This window comes from Callorhinus ursinus, unplaced genomic scaffold, assembly GCF_003265705.2.
Source record: "Callorhinus ursinus isolate GAN/ISIS: 27379988/994484 unplaced genomic scaffold, GSC_fseal_2.0 scaffold72, whole genome shotgun sequence".
Classification (NCBI taxonomy): Eukaryota; Metazoa; Chordata; class Mammalia; order Carnivora; family Otariidae; genus Callorhinus; species Callorhinus ursinus.
In genome coordinates this window covers 4,924,512-4,947,541 of record NW_027397134.1, presented here as the reverse complement: position 1 = coordinate 4,947,541, position 23,030 = coordinate 4,924,512, and the positions used below count along the sequence as shown (strand labels likewise).

General features: G+C 46.1%; 1 protein-coding gene across 2 annotated transcripts in view; it reads right to left on the bottom strand.

Moving 5' to 3' along the window:
- The window catches only part of OSBP2 (oxysterol binding protein 2), a 163,099-nt gene extending 141,234 nt beyond the window's left edge, over positions 1–21,865 (bottom strand). For both annotated transcript variants that reach the window (XM_025858202.2, XM_025858203.2), the window contains exon 1: positions 21,158–21,865. In XM_025858202.2, coding sequence (XP_025713987.1) covers positions 21,158–21,834 — 677 coding nt within the window. In that variant the 5' untranslated portion in view covers positions 21,835–21,865. The remainder of the gene's footprint in view (positions 1–21,157) is intronic.
- Between the last annotated feature and the right edge of the window lie 1,165 nt (positions 21,866–23,030).

The following is a 23,030-nucleotide window of genomic DNA, read 5'->3' as shown; positions in this document are numbered from 1 at the left end:
GGGTTCTCTGCCACCAGCACAGGGCTCTTTCCATGGAGAATCCTGGGGTATCCATCAGAAAATGCTTTATGTGGTCATTGCTTCTATTTGCTGCTTGCCAGTGAGAACGAAAGTTCCATGAGACACAGAACTGGCCTCTCTCTCTCTCTCTCTCTCATCCCTGCCCGCCTCAGAGCTGACACGTGGTGAGGGCTCAGAGATGGTGGGCTGGCTGCGTGAATTAATGCATGGGTGTTACACAAGCAGGGGAACGAACCCAGGGAGATGACCCAGCCCCGGCTCCCCGTGAAGTCCTGCCAACCCCCCACAGTTAAGGTGGAACAGCAGAATAACAGCACCCCACCCTTCCACAGGACCCCCTGAAAATCCACTAGACCCTTTTTGTGGTTCCACCAAAACGTCAGAATATCACGTACCACCCAGCAACGGCTAAGGTGGTTCCTAAGATTCTTTTTTTTTTTTTTTAAGATTTTATTTATTTATTTATTTGACAGAGATTGAGAGCCAGAGAGATCACAGAGGGAGCAGGAGAGGGAGAAGCAGACTCCCCGCTGAGCAGGGAGCCTGATGTGGAACTCGATCCCGGGACTCCGGGATCATGACCGGAGCCAAAGGCAGATGCTTCACCAACTGAGCCACCCGGGCGTCCCGGTTCCCAAGATGCTTACATGGAAAGCCTGTCACAGAATATTAGACAAATGCTTTAGAGCTCAAATTTAGACTAAAATGTCCCATCAGGTAGAAAATGGATGAATATGCTGCTTTTACTACCAATGGAATAATGACAAAGCACAATATTTTTCCAAAAGTCATTACACTTTTAAATTGTGAGGTGGGTCTCGGGGCGCCTGGCTGGCTCAATCCTTAGGCATCTGCACTCGGCTCAGGTCATGATCCCAGGGTCCTGGGATCGAACCCCGCGTCAGGCTCCTTGCTCCGCGGGAAGCCTGCTTCTCCCTCTCCCACTCCCCCTGCTTGTGTTCCCTCTCTCGCTGTGTCTCTCTCTCTGTCAAATAAATAAATAAAATCTTTAAAAAAAAAATTTGTGAGGTAGGTCAGGCGAAAGCCTCATCCCTGGACATCACTGAGCAGAATTCCAAGTCCTCTCCAGCATGCCTCCTCAACCTTCCTCAAACCCACGCCCCTCACTGCAGCTGCCCCCAGCCCCACACTGGGCCACGGTCATCTCTTGGCCAGACACCCCCACAGCCCCGTCATCAGCCTCCACTGTGTGCCTGCCAATCTACTCTTGAGCCACGTTTTTCCAAAGCTCCATTCTGAATCTGTCAATATGCTGCATTAAACCTTTCCACCAGTCTCCTCTTCCTTCAGGGCAAAGTCCTTGCTCCTGAATAAGACTTACCAGCTCTTCCTGAGTAAAAATGTACTGTTTCTCCTGCCCGTGTCTCCTGCACCACCTTCTTCACTGTCCTCTCTGCCCTCTGACATCCCTTCTGTGGCTGCTGCCCACCTGTGCTAGCAGGTTCTTAGTCAAGAACAACAGAAACTCAGCTCTGGGTATTTTAAGCAAAAAAGGAGGTATTTACTAGAAGGATCTTCTGGAGCTCATAGGATGGAAGGGCAGGAGGATGGAACTCGCAGAGGTGGGAAGAGAGCAAGGCAGGCTGGGCAGCCAGATCCATGACCCAAAGTCGTGTCCTGGAGAGGACACTGACGCCTGGGCACTGGATGTTGATGCTCCCTGGCTCAGCTACCTCTCCTGCCCTTGAGAACTAGTGTTGCTGCCTCCACTGCCACAGAAGAATCCCCCCGACCCCTGTTCTTTTAAATGTCAAGTTTTAATGAAGTTTGATATAGAAAGTGGCACAACATTTTTCAAGGGTTGAAAGGAAAGAACTGTCAACCCAGAATCCAGTGAAAATATCTCCTAGGAATGATGGCAAAGTTGAGGACATTCTGAAATAAAGGGAAACAAAGAGATTTTTCACCATTAGACCTACCCTAAAAGAATGGCAAAAGATTCTCTAAAAAGAAAGGAAATGATAAAAAGAAAGAATCTTAGAATAACAGGAAGGAAGAAAGAACATGATAAACAAAAATATGGGTTAAGACAATAGATGTTTCTCCTCTTAAGTCTTCTGAATTATGTTTGATGGTTGAAGCAAAAATTTAAACACTGTATGATGTGGTTCTACATGAATACGGAGCAAAATTTAAGACCAGACCATACTATAAATGGGGGCAGGTAAAGGAGCTTCCAGGGAAGCAAAGTTTCTATACTTCATTGAAACTGGTTAAATGATGCCAGCAGATGCGATAAGCATGTATATATAATGTAATATATGGAGAAACCACTAAAAAAGTTATCCAAAGAGATATACTCAAAAACACTATAAATTAAATACAGTTATCATATGACCCAGCAATTCCACTCCCAGATATATAACCAAGAAAAATAAAAACACATGTCCACACAAAAAGTTGTACACAAACTTTTACAACAGCATTACGCATAAAAGGTAGAAGTAACCCAGATATCCATCAGTAGATGAATGAACACCAAAAAATTTGGCATATTATACAATGGAATCACATTCATACAACGGAATATTATTTAGCCATAAAAAGGAACGAAGTCCTGGTCTATGCTACAACTTGGATGAACCTTGAATGCTACGCTAAGTGAAAGAAGCCAGTCACAAAAGTCCACACATTGTATATTCCATCCATATGAAAGTCCATGATAGGGAACTATATAGAGGCAGGAAGTATATGAGTGGTCACTTAGGGCCGGGGGAAGATTCGGGGACAGAGTAGTGATAGCTAAAGGGTATGGGGTTTCTTTTGGAGATAATAAAAATGTTCTAAAATTGACTGTGATGGTTGCACATATCTGTGAATACATTAAAAATCATTAAGTTGTATACTTTAAATGGATAATATACACAGTATGTGAATCATATCTCAAAGATTAGAATAACAACTGCAATACATTGAAAAGCATCATGTCAAGAATGATACTAAAAATAAGAATGATACTAAAAAAATAAGTCATTAGTAACCCTGGAGAGATGCTAGAAGTCCAAATCATTTGTCTGATAACTGGTGAATAAAGGAAAGCATGGAACATTTTTCCTGCCATTTCCATATTAGCAAAACTATTGGGTAACCAAATGATTAGATGAGGGGAAGTTTCTCTTTATAGAATTATTTCTACTAATAACTACAAAAGGAATGATAGAATATCATCATTTTGCAACCTGTACTGAATAATGGGTCTAGGAAATTGTCAACAATGGCTGCTGGTGTGTGTGTGTGTGTGTGAGAGAGAGAGAGAGAGAGAGAGAGAGAAACAGAGAGAGAGCCAGACTGTTGGCGCCCCTGACCTAGTTTCTTCAGTCAATAAATTGTAAAGGGAAAAAAAGAGAGAAGAAGAACCTATAAATCAAAAGAGACTGGGAAGCTCCTTCCCCTTTCCCAGGCTGTGCTCAGCCATGGCCTGAGGCAGAGAGGTTTGACTGGCATCACTGGTAAGATCAGCAACACTAAGGTCAAGAAAATTCAGCGAGTTGGGATGCTTGGGTGGCTCAGCTGGTTAAGCGTCTACCTTCGGCTCAGGTCATGATCCCAGGGTCCTGGGATTGGGTCCCTCATTGGGCTCCTTGCTCAGCGGGTAGCCTGCTTCTCCCTCTGCCTGCCACTTCTCCAGCTTGTGCCCTCTCTCTCTCTCTGACAAATAGATAAATAAAATCTTTAAAGAAAATTCAGCAAGTATGACTGGGTGTGGAGGAACAGACAGGATTTGGTCAGCATGGCTGAGAGAGTAGTTTCATACAGAAAACTGAGCAAATATGTAAATATATTGAGGATAGTGGGAGTCAGAGCTTTTATTGTCAAAGTCTGAAGCTGGAAATATGGAAAGGGAAGGTGAGAAAAAAAAACTATCTCTATCCAGAGAGAGCCTAGAAGCAATGATGTCCCAATGATAATGAGCACACCTAGCATCCAGAATTTGGCTTCTAAATTTTCCAACAAAAGCAATTTCATCAGAGAAATGCACATTCCAGTACAAGATAAACCAGGAACATTTTGTTGTGCCAAAACTAAAGAAATGTTCACAGTGATGGGTAATGTCAAAAGGACACAGGAGCCAGTTTAAAAAGACTCCTCCTTCCCAAAGCTGGGAAAATTTGAGTATCAATATAAATGAGAGTTACTGATAATAACCCACTGGATGGGACAAAAATCCATGAGGTCATATTGATATGAATAGATGAACAGATAAATAAATAAAAAGCTCCTCCTTATAGTACAATGCATTCTAATAAATGTGCAAAGAATGGTGTTATAAGAAAAACCGCCAACTGGGTGCCTGGGTGGCTCAGATGGTTAAGCGTCTCCCTTCGGCTCAGGTCATGATCCCAGGGTCCTGGGATCGAGTCCTGCATCGGGTTCCATGCTCCTTGGGAGCCTGCTTCTCCCTCTGCCTCTCTCTCTCTCTCTGCCTCTAATGAATAAATAAATAAAATCTTAAAAAAAAAAAAAGAAAAACCGTCAACTGACAGCCATCAAAATAATAACATATCTGATTCAGCCAAGAATAACCAAAGGGTACTAAAAACCAGTGCGATTTGTTAAAGAACAGTGTTTTGCCTAGCTTCAAAGTGTCTCCGCATAAAAATACACTCTAACTTAATTCTAATTAATTACACATTAATTAATGATTATGTAAATTATATTCTAGCTCTATTCTAATTAATTATTCCAAGTAACTAAATTATGACTTAATTCTAATCAGTTGCTTATTGATTATAATCAATTGCTTCCATTTCCAACTGTTTATTAATTCTGATTAATTGCTTATTAATTAGTTGGTTCTGATCAATTACTTATTAATTAATAATTATAAGTTAACTTTACAGTGGAGAAATCTGGCAAACACCATCGTAACCAAATGATAAAAGTTACATCACTAGTAGCAGGACAAAACATCATGTGCCTCCTGATATGATGCACTGTGAAGGACACAGTAGTGCATCCTGTGGTATTCCTGCCACAAATGCAGGAACTGAATCTAAACATAAGGGAACACTAGGCAATCCCAAATTGAGGCACATTCTACAAAGTAATCAGCATGTATTTATCAAAAATGTCTAGGGCCTGAAAGACAAGAAAAAATGGAAGAACTGTTCCAGACTGAAACTAAAGTGACAAGACAACCAAATGCAATCAATGATCCTGGATTGGCTCTTGTACCTCTAAAGGACATTATTGAGACAACTGGCAAAATCTGGATGGGATCCATAGATTAGATGATAGCATTATATCAATGTTTACAGTGCATACATAGGAGAATGTCCTTGTTCTAAGGAATACACACTGAAGTAGTAAGTGGTAATAGGCATCATGTCTGAAACTTACTCTTAAAATCAAGAAATATTATGTATAAATACAACATAGAGAAAGATAAGGTAAATGGAGCATAGTAACAACTGGGGGATCTGAGGGAGGGGTACATAGGAGCTATTTGTGTTATTCTTGAAATTTTCCTCTAAGTTTGAAATTATTTCAAAACAAAAAGTTTATTTAAAAAATCTGGGGAGGGGACTCCTGGGTGGCTCAGTCAGTGAAGCATCTGCCTTCGGCTCAGGTCATGGTCCCAGGGTCCCCGGGATCGAGTCCTGCATCGGGCTCTCTGCTCAGCGGGGAGTCTGCTTCTCCCTCTCCCTCTGCCTGCTGCTCTGCCTGCCACTCTCCCTGCTTGTGATCCTCCTCTTTCTCTCACCGTGGCAAATAAATAAATAAAACCTTTAAAAAAAAATCTGGGGAGAAATATCAACAATTGCAATAAATGAACCTTATTTGGATCCTGATTTCTAGAAACTGTAAAAATGATTTTAAATCAATGGGTAAATTTTAATATTGACTGGATATTTAATAATATTAAAGAATCATTGTTAAACTTTTAGGCATGTTAGTGCCATTTTGATTATGTTTTTTTAAAAACCTTCATCTCTACAGAGATACATACTGAAATATTTATAAATATTAGTTATTATTAAAATTATTTTTTAAACTTAATTATTAAAATTAGGGTAAAGATGTTCGGGACTTGCTTCAGGTTAAGTGAGGGTGGGGAGACCATAGACTGACCCAAAGGTAAGACTTGCTCACACTGAGTGATGGGGACATAGGGTTCCTTATACCAACTCTCTACTTTTTTTTTCTTTAAGATTTTATTTACTTACTTGACAGAGAGACAGTGAGAGAGGGAACATAAGCAGGGGGAGTGGGAGAGAGAGAAGCAGGCCTCCTGCTGAGCAGGGAGCCCGATGCCGGACTCAATCCCTGGACCCTGCGATCATGACCTGAGCCGAAGGCAGACGCTTAACGACTGAGCCACCCAGGCGCCCTCCAACATCTCTACTTTCATATGTTTGAAATTTCCCATAATAAAAAATAAAATCCATTTGAAATCCATTGCATTTTAAGTTCTTCCCTGTGTGTAGTGACGACCAACAACAGTGCTAAACTACTTTTTTTTTTAAAGATTTTATTTATTATCCATATGAGACAGAGAGAGAGAGCACATAAGCCAGGGGGAGGGGCAGAGGGAGAGGGAGAAGCAGGCTCCCCACTGAGCAGAGAGCTGACAGGGAGCTTGATCTCAGGACCCTGGGATCATGACCTGAGGTGAAGGGAGACGCTTAATCGACTGAGCCACCCAGGTACCCCATGAACTACTTTTTTTCCTAAAGATTTTATTTATTTATTTTAAAGTAAACACTATAACCAACGTGGAGCTTGACCTCATGACCCTGAGATCAGGAGTCGCATGCTCTAGCGACTGAGCCAGCCAGGCGTCCCTGTGCTGAACGACTTTGATGGTGAAGGGGATCTCTTGAGTCCCAGTGAGCCAGGCACAGGAATGAGGCTGTGCACTGAGCGTCTCAGGAGGAGATAAAAGATGACAGGTCCTCAGGGCACAGGGCTGGATCTATTTTAAGACCTAGTCATGGGCACAGAACAATTCAGTAGAGTTGAACAGATTTGTGTTGTTTTTTTTTTTTAATCATCACACAATCTCTGTAGCTGCAGCCACAATCTACAGAATGTTCCAACAACCCAGATTCTTCCTTTTACAAGTGATCCGTTAGCTTAAAATTTCAGCAGCACTAAAACATACCACCCAAAAATACTACACTAAGCAAAGGAGGTTCTAAAAAAGAAAACCAGTTAGCAAGCCAAGCAAAAGACTGAAACACCACAAATTAGAAGTCAATTAAGGAAACACTTGGATAGAATTTTAACACACCAAGGCCAATTACAAAATTAAATGCACAGATTACAATACAAGCTTACAGATCTGATGGAGAGACATGTAATTTATTCAGGAATTCTACTTCTTCCTTTCATGGCCTCCAGTCTTATGCACATTGATATTAATATTAGATGGAATGATCTTATGTAAAAGTGACTCCCACCAAGTTTCAAGTGAAGCAGAAATGGCAGCTGAACTCCTATCAACACATGACAGCAGCCTGCAAAGCTGAAGGCCTCACACCACAGGCAGTCACAGACTTCCCCAGCAGAGACTGTGTTTAAAACAACTGTCACCCCTGCTTGCACGTTCACTGTTTTGTTCAGTCAACGTGACAGGCCAGGCACTAGGTTCAGACCAGTGAAGAAAACAGACGAGGTCCAGACTTCTGCCATGGGGTGGTAGCTCTCCTGGGCCCCCACAGAATCCAACAAGAGTGTAAGATCTTCTGTCTGTCCTCCATCATTTGATCTGAACAAGGGAAGGGCCCTGTCAGCACAGAGGGGTCCCCCTGCGAAAAGGTTCCTGAAATCCAGAAGGATAGACCACAGCCTGGCTATACCCAAAAGAACCCTCAAATATGTCTTCCTCATCCTCTGGCAAATCCAGACCTGCTTTCCTTGACTGTATGTGTTACACAGGATTGTGAGGTTAAACAGGAGGTTTTCACTAGTTAAGTTTTACTACTAGCAAAATCCTTACATTCAAAACATCCCTCTCAGTTATGAAGGGTTTACCAAGTCCTTCCTCATGGGTTGTTTCAAACAGCCAAGTAGGGCTGTTTACAGATGATAAAAGTGTGGGCCACAGAGGTTTGGAGACTTTCTCCCACATTGGCAGGGCTGATTGTGTAACTAACAGGATATTGTGGAAATGACAGAGTCAAAAAAGTTGAAAAGGTAAAAAAACAAAAACAGAAACAAAAAAGACAAAACAAAACAAACAAATAAAAAACAACCAAGTAACCACTGTGGTTTCTGCTTGCTCTCTCTTGGGTCACCCTCTCTGGAAAAAGCCAGCTGCCATGTTGTGAGGACACCCAAGCAGCCCTTTGGAGAGGCCCATGGAGAGAGGCACTGAGGCCCCCTACCAACAGCCAGCACCACTTTGCCAGGCACATAAGTGAGCCACCTTCAAGGTGGAACCTCTAGACCCAGTCCAGCCTTCAGGTAAGTGCAGCCCTCATGAGACATCCCAAGGCAAAATCACCTCCAACTAACCACCCACACTCATGCATTCTGGCCCCACAGAAACCATGAGATAATGTTTATTATTGTTTTAAGCCACTAAATTTTAGGATGATTTGTTATGCAGGAAGAGAAAACACAAAGGGACACTGAGCCAGCCTCTCTGAGGATGAAGAGTATGGCTGTGAGGAAGGGATAAGTCCAGGAGTGTGGGACAGAGAAACATCCCAATGAAGACAGTTTCCCTGGAAACCCATCTCAGCTCAACAGAGGAAGAACTTTCTAACAGTCAGAGTTATCTAAGGAATACCAGCTTGTCTTGGGAGATAAAGGTCTGCTCTCTGTCACCGGAGAGGTCTGCTCAGAGGCTGATGCTAATGGGGCAAAGATGTCATAGGAAGAAGTCAATGAACTTCAAGTCAATGGTTGGATCGAATGACCTGTAAGTTCCTTTCCTACCAGAGATTCTTCCACACCATGCAACTTACCCAGGGACCTGGAAAATCTTGCTCCCCAGCTTCCCAGGCTCCAATGACCTGCTTGAGCAGTGTGCGTCTGGCTAATAGTTACTGAAAACTGATTTGTTCCAGGAGGAAACAGACAACACATGAGCTACTGGTCCTACCCTCAAAGAGCTGCACTTGCACACGAAGCACATATTGTCACCAAGTGCAAACCAGGGCTGAGAGGGGAAGGGAGGCAAGAGGCCTGCAGTCCGAAGCCATTACTATCTAGAAGGCTGCAAAGGGGCGAAAGGGCGGCTCAGTTGGTTAAGCGTCTGCCTTTGGCTCAGGTCATGATCCTGGAGTCCCAGGATTGAGTCCCGTGTCAGGCTCCCTGCTTGGCAGGGAGTCTGCTTCTCCCTCTGACCCTCCCCTCCTCATGTGCTCTCTCATTCTCTCTCTTTCAAATAAATAAATAAAATCTTTTTTAAAAAATTTAGAAGGCTGCAAAGGCTGCACAGGCTGTGAGGTACTCAGGTAAATGTAAGTGAGAGAGAAAGCACTCTGGGCATCTGCTCGGGGGTTAAGAATGCCCTAATGTCATCTCCAGAAGGAATGACTCAGTAAACTGACTGGGAAAATAAATGCAAACTTAGGAGAACTGCAGGACTCAGAAGAAGAAAATCACTTCTGTGCCCACAACTGGCAAAATAATTTCGTTTTCTAAAAATGGAAAATTCAAGGAAGGTGTCTTTCTTGTCACAGCATGTGAACAACGCAGCAAAAGGTGATGCCCCCCAACTTAGTCGGCTTGCGTGTCTCCCCAAATGGAACAGGAACACACCACTCACCCATCTGTGGCTCAGCAAGAGCATCACCCATTCTTTCTCTACCAGGTCAGCCACCAGCCTCCCTGCCGCCTGGACTGTGATCTCCAAGCCGCCAAGCCAATAGACATTTCTGTGCCAAGCCCAGTGCCAGGCAGAAATCATCTTAGATAGCTCATCTCTCCCCCAACTTCTTCCAATTGCTTCCTCATCAAATTCTCAAGGAAGTTGGGGCTAGAAGGAACCCCACAGATCATCCAGTCCAGCCCCCTTATTTTACAGATGAAGAGTATGATCATTGGAAGGAAGGGTAGAGGCTGGGATACACTGAAATATTTTTCCCAATTCCTAATGTCCTCCCTGAATTACAATTACATGTCCACACCCTTCGTCATGGATTTTGGAGGATCACCCACTAGAGTGGGGAGTGGGTACCCTCCCACCTGATATTAGATGGGGCCATGTACCTTGATTCAGCCAATGGAATATGGACCAGAGTGAAGGTATGCAGGCTCGAGCTGGGGTGCTTCCTTTCCTCCTTGCCCTCCTATACTTCTACCATCATGGGGAGAAACTGCTAGCCTACTTGTTCAAGGCAGAGGAGTGTCCCAGGTGCTGCTGCTGGAGGCAGAGCTGATCCAGCCATCTGCAGACATGCAAGCAAGAATAAAACACACTTGCTTTAAACCTCTGAATTTTGGGGTGATTTATTTGGGGGCTGCCTGATCCAGGAGCACAAGTGAGCTGAGGACCCAGTTCTAACTCTCATCTATCCCCTCCCCTATTAGGATGTGCACAGAGCTCACTGTCACTGGGGTGTGACAGTAGAGGAAGAAACCAGAAGATGATCCTAGAAAGGCAGAGATGTGGCTGGTCCTGAGGATAAGCAGTGGTTGTGTTTGGGATGAATGGAAGATGAAGGAGTCTCTTGTGCTAAAATGCAAGGTACATGTCAGCAATCTTTGTCAGCAACCTGTGTGCTTTTATTTCCACCCATCTTCTCTTAGGCTTTCACAATCATCTTTTGCAAGTGGAGGGCTTACTAGCCAGTTACAGAAGCCTGGAGATGTGGGAAGGGAATTTAGAGGTCTGTCCTCTTGGATTAACTTCCCACAGTCCCAGATGACAGAGTTGCAGGTGGACCCTGAAAGTGGCACAGTGTCCTATCCAATCAGTATAGATGTTGTTCAAATGGGTTTGATTTTCATGCCTGCATATACGGTGCCAGGGTGCCAAGACCACTCAATGGGGAAAGGACAGTCTCTTCAACAAATGGTGCTGGGAAAATTGAATGTCTACAAGCAAAAGAATGAAATTGGAACCTTAACTGACTCCAGGGTTGGGTTAAGACAAGTATAAGAAGAGCCTGGAGCATGCTTTCAAGCTAGACACAGGAAACTATTAACACCATCAGGGCCCTATCCAAAAGACTCTAGAGCCAAGTGAAGAGGCCCCTGTAAGGGCAAAGATAAGGCAGGACAATATGAGCACGATTAAGGGCAATACAACAGTGGGCTGAAACACAGCAAACATGTTTGTATCCATGAGATGATAGTGTTTTTGAGAAAACAAAAAGGATTGGTCACCATTGGAAGATAAGAACCAACTCATGATTTTGAGAGTCTGTGATTAAAAGGAAAGAATCAAGAATTTATTCTGCCTTTCCTGTGTGAACCATACCCCTGAGTAACCAGAGTAGTAGATAAGGGGAGGTTTCTCCTTCTGGAGGTATTCCTGCTAATAAATAAGAAGTGATAGAATTACACTAATCGAAGACTGATTATCACCAGCAGCTAACATCACAAACCAAGAAGCCACCAGACATTTTGAGCTCTTGATGGAAGAATACATAATCACTTGATCAAGTTTCTAGATCTATCTGTCAAATTAAAGAGCCGTGAGGACACGTTAACCTACATGAAGAGAATGCAATCAGCTAAACCCAGACAGTGCGAAATTCTGTGGGTAGGCCTTACTTGGGTCCCGATACAAACACATGAATCAAAAAAACATTTTGTGACATTTGAGACAATTGAAACTGTGAACACCAGATATTTGATAATAAGGAATTATTCATTTGTTTTAGTGTCACAATGGTATTGTGGATATGTCCTTAAAAATCCTTATCCTCTAGAGATACATACTGAAACATTTACAGGTGAAATGTGATATTTGGGATTCACTTTGAAATGGTATTGGCAGGTGGGGGACTGAGACGAAATAAGATTGGCCAGAAAGTTAGTAATTGTTGAAACTGGGTAATGGGTGCACAGGGGTTTGTCACACTATTGTCTACTCTTATATATGTTTAAAATTCTTCATACCGAAGAGTTTTAAATACAAATGAGTACAATGAGTTGTCAATACTGTCACATATCCTTGGCTCATGCTAAGCCTCAGAAAAGGAGCTAAAAATCCGAGCAATGTGTAGCTTCTTGGGTCACTCAATTCTCCTGGCAATTCAGTGACTGCCCATGGGCTACTGCAATAATTCAGGCTGTATGTTGGGTCTTTATAACATGTAAAAAGATTAAAATGACAAAGTATCTTCTAGTTTAAAAAAGGACTTCACTGAAACTTGAGAATCTACTAAGTAGAAGGCACTATGCTCAACACCCCAGGGGACACTACAGTGGGAAGACACAGCCCCAGGCTCTGGCGGGGAGGAGCCGGATGTTAACCTAAAGGAGGGACACAAACCAACATCCTGCTAATAGGGGTACACGGCCAAATGACATAATACACAAAAGGGCATCAGAGGAAGGACAGCTCTGCCAGCTCAGTTCATTGCAGGGGAATGCAGGCAGGTTCATCCTGAGATGACTTGGAATTAAGACTGTCAGCTAGGATGTCAGGAGCAATGAAGAGGGATCTCCCGGCTGAAAGGCTGGCTGGTGCAGAGATCTGAAGGGGAGTCTGAAGGGCATGTGGTGTGCAGAGGGGGAATAAGGCAAACTAGGCAGAAGATGGGTCAAGGCCCAGGCATCAAGAGAGAGGGAGAGAGGGACGGGGCACCCAGCTGGGCAGGGCAGTGAGGGGTGAGCCCAGGAAGGCCACACACTGTATTTCGGGAAGACAGTACCTACTGCAGCTTCATAGGACAACACAATCTGGCAGTGTCCTACGCAAGCTCAGCAATGCCAATAGCCCTCTTCTTGGTTTAGGCAATGGCCCAGCAACGCAGATCAAATGGTGTGAGTCAAGATTGTTAAATCGGCCTTCAGTGCGCGGAGCTGTGGCTGAGCATGTGATGAGGTGTCAAGACGAGTGGAGCTTAGCGATCAGGACTCTTAAAAATGGAAACAGACGCGGGAAAGAGTCCCATGTAAAAGAAAAAAAACAGAGTACCCAGCATGACCCTGAAACTCAACGACAGTTTGCTTCATGCGTCTGATTATGAAAGGAGCCTCTTAAAGCCACATCTCTGTGTGGTGACACCTGGTATGTGTGTGATTCACCACACATCAAAGCTGCCAATTTCAATTCCGTTCAGGGTGTTTCTTACCATCTCCTACTCCCTGTATGTCAGTTTACAGTGGAGTGTATTTCTCTCCTCCTAGGATAAGCAGACATTGATCTGGGTTAAGGAACCCCACACCCTTTTCAGAGACCTTTCTTTGCTGACAGTTTGCCAACTATACCCCAGAAGACTATAGGCAGCATGGGGGCTGCATGCTCGAATACCCAGCTCCCTGGGAGCTCCCCCATGGCACTGTGTCTGAACCTGCTGGCCTTTTACTGAATGGCCAGGATGGGTACGAATATCCCTCCTCCCCTTCCTCCTCCACGCAGTGGTTTTATGATGGATGGTATGCATGTCCATCTCCCACACTGCATTATAGATTGTTGGCCCTTGATAAATGATACAACCAAAGGTGGTATAATGCTTACTGTCACAAATGTTCCGGACTGTTCATCAGGCCCCAATCTTGGATTAACAGACCCTCCCCAAAGAAGGCACAAGCTGAAGAACTCACATCAGACATTCCATCAAAGGCACAAAAGTACTTGCAGAGGAAGGAAGAACATGTGGCAAGTGCACTCTAGTCATGCGCAAAATCAAGTCACCAAAGGGTCTCAGGGAAGGTCTAGATGACAAAAGTGTCTATGAAACAATAAAGGAACAACCACTGTGGCCAGAGGCTCCAAAGAGAAGGTTCTCAAGCACACAGAGCAGCAGGCCATGCCCATACCCTGCAAGACTGGCGTGTGTTTTCTCTGATAGGCAGTAAGAAGCCACTCTGCCACTAAAGCCAAATGTAAGCACTCACTCTCCCTGAACCAGAGCGAGTGTTGGCCCTTCCCTGTGCCTGACATCACTGAAGTCTGCAAGGAGGAAGGAGGTCAGAGCTATGCAGAAAAGAATTAACACAGCTGGCCTGAGGCCACTTATCCTTTGAAAGATTTGCCCTGGGCTGGCATCTGGGAGTCTGGATTTGGAGAGGGCTCCCCCCACTCACTAACTGCTAAAGGTGGCTCACTGTGCCTAAACTACTCACACAAAATCGCGGTCTATGCTGAATACCTGCTTTCATTCTGGCAGTCTGGACGGTGGGTATATGCCAGGCAGACAGTGCCCACATGGTCAGCCCCCCAGTAAAAACCATGGCCACTGAGTCTCTGATGAGCTTCTCTGGCTGGTAACATTTCACACATGTTGTCACAACTCATTGAGGAGGAACTGAGCATGTCCTGTGTGACTCCACTGGGAAAGGACCCTCAGAAGCTTGCACGTGGTTTCCCCAGACTTCACCCCATGCCCTTCTTCCTTTTGCTGATGGTGCTTTGCCCCCTTTCGCTGTAATAAAGCACAGCTGTGAACACAGATAGATGCTGAGTCCTAGGAGTCCTCCTGGCTCCTTTTGGAACCTAGAGGATTAGTCTTGGAGATCACAACACAGGGCCCCAGCAAGAGGTCTCCCCCACAATGAGGTGGATGGAGTCCATGAGCTGTCCCCTGGTGCCATCCGTGAACTCCCACTTCTTCCTCCATGTATCGGAACAATGCTCCTGGCCTGCACTCCTCACTGAAACCATGAACTAGAAATTGCTCCGACATCTGCAGAGAACCCCACAGATGTGAGGGCCTGTTATTTGATTGGATCTAACGTTTTAGTGTGGAGGCATCACCTCTGATCCATAGCCTGCTTCCCACAGGGTCTTGCACGTGGAGGGCCTGCAAAGCAAACCTGGTGCACGCGAAACCAGTTGAAGGAGCTATAAGATCGAGAAAAGCCCTTGTAATAGCTTTACCTTCACTCCCTATTCCTCCAACCACCACCACACTTTACCAAGTGACAAGTCATCCTAGGTATATACAGACCATGTGCACAAACACTTGCAACCCTATGGAAATATCAAAGTAGGACCACAGAAAGAGGCTACTGTTTCACTGAAGAACCTATTTCAACACAGTCGAATCTGTCAACATAATAGATCCAGATAATCTGCATTTCATAACTATAGCTTTTCTGGCACTAAGGGCTTCAGCCGGCAATCTCCCACTTATCATCCCAATCTCATTCCAGCAAACAAGTTTTTGAAACTGAAAACAAATTAAGAAAAACCCAAGTTTGGCACTAACATACTTGGCTCCCTGAAATCTCATAAAATTGCAGGCAATTCTCATTCATTCACTCACTCTTCGATTCAGATTAGCCAAGCTACTGAGAACATATCAACAGCAAAGCACCTGCCAGGCTCCATGCGGAATGCAAAGAAGACGCCAAACTTGGCCATGGTGTTCCTTTTGTACAAAAGCTGTCTGCAGAGATGCCCACATGGGCACCCTGTGTGTGTGTGGCTCCCAGAGAAGGAAGACAATGGCCCTTGGATCAGTCAGGGGCCACTGTGGGTATTTCAAACAGGAGAAAACCAATGCAGGGAGGGATGTATGAACAACATAAGGGATGCAACTGTTGAAAAAGAAGCCTGGAGAAGACAACGCAAGTCCGGGGCCATTGCGTGGGGAGCTAGCACCACAGTGGGGATGCGCTGTCCAGCACAGAGGCTGGAAGCTGGGACACCAGTGAAGCGGACGGCAGACCTGAACCACAATGTGGCCCTAGGAACGGAGAGGAGGGACTAGAGGAGAAAGACAGGCAGGGCTCGCAATTCTATCTGATGTCAGAATAGAGAAGGAGGAAGCAGCAAGCATGACTCAGAGGTTTTCAGCTATTCATAGAAAGAGAAAAGTTAGCCGAAGGAACAGGATTGGTGGGGAAAATTACAATCTGTGTCACTAGACCTTGCTAAGAACATTGGTGTGTACTGGGTTCCTCCAAAGTATGCTCCCAATCCACTCACAACCTCTTTACCACACCCTTCTGCTAAACATTAAGAAAATACACTTCAAGCAAATGTGGACACGTTATCAGCCTGTGCATTCCTTTTCAGCCTCCTAATGGTCTTATAGTATGAAACACTGGATGATATTTTAAAGTAAAGCTGAATCCAATATGATAAGGCCACCATCTTCTAGGGTGGAGACCCCAGTGGCTTAACCTGCAGACTTGCATCCTCAGGGACACTTTGCAACTGGAGAGTCTTTCCCATCCTCGTCCTTCGAGTATTACCTAAAGTGACGCTGAGAACACTACTATTTCCTGGCAGCCCGTCTACATGAGAGTTTGCCTTTGAGAGATGGTCTCACCGGAAGAATGAGTACATGATCCATCCCAGAGTCAAAGATGTCTTGGTGTGCCATCTTCTCTCACCTGACTTGGTACCACCCCACAATGGGCCCAGCTCACCACATGTTCAGTGGTCTTCCTCAGCCAGAAGACTTTCAAAATTTACTCTTACTTGACTGAAGTCTTCTTTCTTACAGACCCAGGCTAATTTCTTTGAGGACTTCCTTGCTAACTGGCCTAACTATGCCTACCCGCGTAGATCAGTCTGAACAACAAATAAATTAAAACAAATGCTTCTGTTTGAAATCGTATCCTGGGAAACAAATATCATTTATAGTGTCACCAAATAGGCAACTGGTATACACAAAACAGAATTTTGCTTAACCAAATCAATGTTGTCATTAATGTGGAGAAAGCTCATGCGTGGAACACTCTTGCCCTAAGAACTTGCCGAAGCGATACCTTTGAAACTTCCACATCACTTATGAATTTTTCCTTAATGTAACATGTAATCACATGTTCTCTATGAGATAAGAACTGGGGATAAAATTTTTTAAATGGGAACTAATAACCGAAAGACCACATTCTCTTTGTTTGTGTCCAAAGAGACATGTGACTAAGCATGTCAGCAATAGAATAAGAATCTCATCTCCTGTATTTATTTAGATTCCTAGCACATTGTTGGAAAGAAGTAAAAACCTGCCAACAGTTACCAATACTTGCCCGAAATTGTTTCTATATGTGGCAATATTTACAAAGAGCATTTTTTTAAATCCTGTTAATAGGACTGTTACCAAGCCCAGCTGTTGGCACTAGGTACTTTCTCCTTTAGAACAAACTTAAGTGATCAAATGAGTTTCTCAAGCAAAATCCAGGGTGGAAGTACCCGAGAAAGCCACACATAACAGAGAAATTCTAATCTAAACTTCCACTGATTTTCCATTAAGGTACAAATAATGGGGATAGAAATTCAGGTCAAGACTAAGAGATACCATAGTATACCCATTTGATTGGTAAAATCAATGCAGACAATACCAAGTGTTGCAAAAGGATATAGATCCATAAAATCTATTAACTGCCAGTGGGAGTATACATTGGTACAACTGCTTTGGAAAACAGTTTGGCATTATGTAAGGTGAACCTTCACATTCCTACAACCCAGCAATTTCACCCAAGAGAATCTCCTGCACGTGTACAAGAACGGTCATGGTCAGCCATCGAGAGGAGAATGCATAAATAAAAAGTAACACACCCACGTCCTGGACTGTTGTAAAGCCATCAGAATCAGTCCCCCCAAATCATATATTGTACAATACCCTTTTTATAAAGTTAAAAATGGTTGAAACGAAAACTATGGGGCTTTTAAAATTGCATATAGATGAGATAAAACTGAATAAAAAGGAAAGAAAGAAGACAGTGACACAGATTTGGAATGGTGGTTATCCCGGAGTGGGGCAGGCTAGAGGATGGGAGAGGGGAGAGAGCACAAGAAATATGTGCCCACATTTTCTCTGAAGATACTTCTCTGAACGCCAGGCTTCACTTAGTTAAAAAAAGAAGAAGAAGAAGAAAAAGAAGAAGAAAATAAAATTAGAGTGGTCTTTCCAAAAGGGAAGCTTGCAAGGGAAATGGCTCTGATTCCTTCTCCACCAGGCACATCACCCTACTAGGTTAAACCTGGCTCTACCTGGCCCCTAAGGGAGAGAGATCATGAATAAAAATTCTCTGTCTTCAGCTCACAAGCACTTGAATCTTGCCACTCTTCTAGCCACACACACTTGGAGAACCACTGAGAGGGGCGCCTGGATGGCTCAGTTGATTAAGCATCTGCCTTCGGCTCAGGTCATAATCCCAGGATTCTAGGATCGAGCCCCATGTCGGGCTCCCTACTCAGTGGGGAGCCTACTTCTCCCTCTCCCTCTGCCTGCCACTCTCCCTGCTTGGGCTCACTCTCTCTGTGTCAGATAAATAAATAAAATCTTAAAAAAAAAAAAAAAAAGAACCACTAAGAGCTGGGGTTCCAGACAGGGTAAGAAGAGAACACATATATACAGCACCGGGCACAGACAGAGCCACATAACCCACCCTGCTGCCATCAGAACTATGAGCTACAGACCTGGAGGGCACTCTGTCCTTGACCCCAGCAGGCAGGATGGCCCTGTCTGGTCTAGAAGGCAGAATTCAAACCAGAAGCAGGGACAGGAGAGCGATGTCAAACATCTGAAGTACTGAGAAGCACAAGGAGGGGCAGTCCAAAGGGTCTTCCAAAAGGCACAACAGGGGTACAAGGAAGAAGTGGCAGTTTGGGCTCCACCTCAGAGGGGCCTTTTCTGCACCTGGAGACTCACCCATCTCCCCTGGCATGTGGGAGCCACCCACAAGTGAGGTGCCTCTGAGCAAGCCACGGAAGGTTTGTTCATTTGGCCTCAGTTTCCTTTCCTCTAAAATGGGAATGAGGTTCTGCATGGAGCACTGGGTGTTATGAACAAATAATGAATCATGGAACACTGCACCAAAAACTAATGATGTAATATATGGTGATTAACATAACAATAAAAAATTAAAATAAAATAAAATAAAATAAAAATAAAATGGGAATGAGGACATATTCATGGAAAGACTCACATAGTACTAAATGATGGCACAGGGCTGTCCTAATGTTGGGAATCATTCATTCCACCCAGACAAGTCAAGCAACAGTTCTGCCCACCTTGGAGTCTAGAAATGTCCAAAAACAAAGCAACCGAGGGGGATTGTGCAAGCACACACACAAGAGACTTGCTCTCATCCCCTTCATCCCCCCAAACCAGTATCTGTCCCCACAACCTTATCAGCAAGCAATAAGAATTTTTCTTACTGCCCAGAGAATCTGCACATTTGAGATAACCTTGAAATGCCAACTGTCTACAAACAGTTATTTTAGAGAAAAGAAATTGGTAAATCTTTGCTCTTTTGATTAGAATAAAACAAAAGAAAAGTGCATGAGATCAGGTTTTACTTCCACTAGAACTGTGGGACCCTATACTCATAAACATTCCCTTGACCCCTCTAGGTTAGTGGTACCTGGTAAATACAGATAACAATGTGAACTCGAGAAAGTGGGCATTAGGACACAGATCTGGGACAGGCACAGACTGTGGAGTACAACAGGCCCAGGTCAGAATCTCTCCCCATTGCCGATGGGGCCAGTGACTTCGGACAAGCTACATCCTCCTGTCAAACCTCAGAACCCCTCAACAATCCTGGAGCCCACCTCACAGTGTGGTTGTGAGGATGAAGTGAATGTAACATAAAACAGAGTGTGTGGTCCACAGCTGACAGTGACACATTTATAGCAAATCACGGATGATCCCTACCACGGCATGTCTTGGTGAAATGTTTACACACCTGACAGAGAATGGTAAGTGGGATAAAAACACCCTTTGGAAAAGAATCATTTCTTGTTTGGTTACCTAACTATAAGAACGCTATGTTCTGTGTGATCTGGTGGGTGCAGCTGAGGGGGCTGAGGGGCACCAAGATACCACATGAGAAAGGCACATGAGAAATACTTGTCAGTTTTCTCCCGTGCCAGGAATTAATGACAGTGGTCCCCATTTTGGAGTGGGAACCATCATTTAAGTTCAGTGGAGCTCCCTAATTGTCAGGGGCATCATAGACTCAACCATCCCCCAGAAGCTGTGTTCCAAAAAGGCGAGGAAGAATCCCACAAACCCTATAGTGAGCAACCTGAAGGGATACTGCCTGGCCAAGTGAAGTGACCGAGGTGACCTGAGTTTCACCAAACAGCAAGGCAGGGCCCTCCTGTCTGCAAAGACAACGGAGCAGTGCTTCTCAGACTGTGGTCCGGAGCAGCAGCATCTGGGAACTTGTGAGAAATGACAAAGCTCAGGTCCTCCTAGACCCATTGCATCAGAAACTCGGCAGAGAGGCAAGCACTTTATGTTTCAACAAGCCCTTCAGGGAATTCTGATACTGGCTCATGTTTGAGAACAAATGGCATAGGGTGACCTGAGATCTCAAAGTTTAAACCAACCATCCCCAGGAAACATACTAAGGCACTAGCCAGTTAGAAAAGAGAGAAGCCTCCGGTATCTTTCTCCCTTTCGTCAGGCAGACAGTACTAGCTATCTCACTACTGGGCTTCAATTTTGAATCCCATGCTGCTTCTGCAATAAGGAAGGTGACAGTGGAATGCTTCTGGTTCTCCACAGAATGCTAAGATGGGCCCCTAAAACGCAGACACTGTATCTGATACATCTGGACTGCTGTGCCCATCCCAAGGCCTGACCACCAGTGGTGTCAGGAAGAGTGGGAAATAAACTAAGTGACCAGCTGGCGGGTGGGGAGCAAGTAGTCCTTCCCACAGTGCGTTCCAAGGACTGAACAAGGTGATTGTTTCCCTCAATCCCTAACACAATGATCTTAGCTCCTGAACCAGAATCAAAGACTTTGGGGAACCGACACTGGTTGGCTGCCCCAAGGCTCCACTACCCCCAAGACCAGAGGGGCCCTGAGGCCCCAGATCACTCTCTCACTCCACCTCCCCACAATCCTGAAACCCAAGCTGGTCAGAAGTCTTGTCCACAGGGGGGCTCCCCTGTCAGAGGTCAGGGCCCCCAGCCCTTGGAGGTTAGTCAGAGATATTATTTCTCCTGCTAGAGTCCATGTTCCCAAACAACCCTGGGCTAGTGGCAGTGTCCTCCAACCCCACACACCCTCTGTCACCACCACTGCAACATCACCACCCTCCAACCTCAGATGCCCCAGTGTGGCATGTCCATACCTGTAGTAAGACAGCAGACCATTGCTGAGCACGAACCAACGGCGCTGGTAGCCTTTCAGGTAGTTAGTCCATTTGAGCAGCCAGCCCTTGAAGCTGTCCAGAGGCAGTAAGGCCTTAGGCGCCGTGGAGGTCGCCCCAGTCCCTGACATTGGAACCCCAAGAGATGCCCTCACCTGTCCGGGTCGCAGCAGGGGCGGGGGCTTTGACGCCGGCAGCGACCCTGGCTCAGGTTTGGTCCAGAGCGCACTCTCCACGACTGGCCCCAGGGCCGGCAGCTGCTCTGATGAGGCCTTGGGGCAGGGCCCAGCCCCTACACTTGAGCCCAACTCTGGCCAGGGCCCTGACCCCAGCCCCAAACCCAGCAGCAATTCCGTTCCGTGTTTGGACTCTGGCCTTGGCTCGGACGTCTTCTCAGACACAGGCTCCAGTCTTGGCACCGGCTCAGAAACTGGCTCCGACACCTGTTCCGACACCGGCTGCCGCTCGGGCTTCGGCACTGGCTGGGGCTGAGGCTTGGGCTGGGGCTTGGGCTCCGGCCCGGGGCCAGGCGTGGAAGCGCTCATGCTCGGCGCCGCCGTGTGGCAGGACAGGCAGGGGACAACCGTGAACAGCGACGAGAGTCCGCGGGCGCGGCCGCCACAGCCGCCGCCTCGGCACAGAGCGGCCGCTTTCCCCATAGAGCCCGCCGACCCGAGCGCGGCCGAGTCGCGGGGAGGGGGAAGCGGGAGGCGGAGGCCGGGGGCGGGGCCGGGGGCGTCGTCACGAGCGCGCGGCGCTGGGCGGGGGCGCGCGCAGGTCCCCTCGCGGCCCCGTGCGCCCCGAGCCGCCAGCGCCAGCCGACTGTTGTCCTTTCCGCGCGCAGCGGGCCGGAGCTGGACCTCTGTCCCTCCCGTGCGTCGCGAACGCCCGGCTCAGGTGTGGCCCTTGGAAGGCGCCCTGGAAACACCTGTGGCGCTAGAGCTTCGTGGGCGGGCGACGCGGAAGGGACGGCGCGCTTTAGGCCACCCTCGCTGCCTGCGCCCCAACCCGTGCCAGGCGCTGGGGGAACAATGATGAATGCGGAGCCCGCCGGCTCGCAGCGCAGCTCTGCCTGCCGAGCCCAGCGCCGGCACTCCCCAGTCCGGGGTGGGTTTGCTCCCCGAAACCCAGGAGATTGCGGTGTGGAGGAGCAGGTGCAGCGCTGGGAAACCACGAAATGCTCCCGAAGCACCGGGGCCCAGCCGGATGACGCTAAAAGCTGAGGAGGACGCCCACCGACCCCCATGAGAGCCATTACCTGTCTGTGCGTCCTTACCCGACGATCAAGCTCAATGGCCGAAGTCACCAACGCCTCCACCTCCTGAGCGGGCTGGCCTCTAGTCCTTGCCCCTGCACTTCGCTGCAAGTGGCGACATAGTTCAGGCTCTCTAAACGAATACAGAAAGAGTTTTTGTAAACCGGGCGTTTTAAGTATGACAAGGGACATCTGAAAGCGGAGTTCTTAACTTGGACCTCCTGGATATCCCTGGGTAATCCTGGCTGGCAGTCTATGAAGCTTCTGCAATCGTCTGCCGAGTTTTATGTGTCTGTGCAATTTTCTAGGGAGAAAGCCCACGGTTTTTATGAGATTCCCAAAGGAGTCTGTGATCCCAGAAAGGTTAAATATTTTAAAGACTATCCTAAAGGAAAAGGTCGATGGTTACCACAAATAATGGAAAATACAAGTGGAAATGTTGGCTTTGGGCCTCCCACCCAGACCCTTCCATCTCTAGACTTCTGTGCAGGCTCCTCTCTATTCATCCTAACGAGTCTTACGCTCCCTTTGCCCACTGTTCTTTCCTGATCTTTGCTTGTGACAAGACTGCCTGTGCAGGGACCAGCCTCCTACACAAAG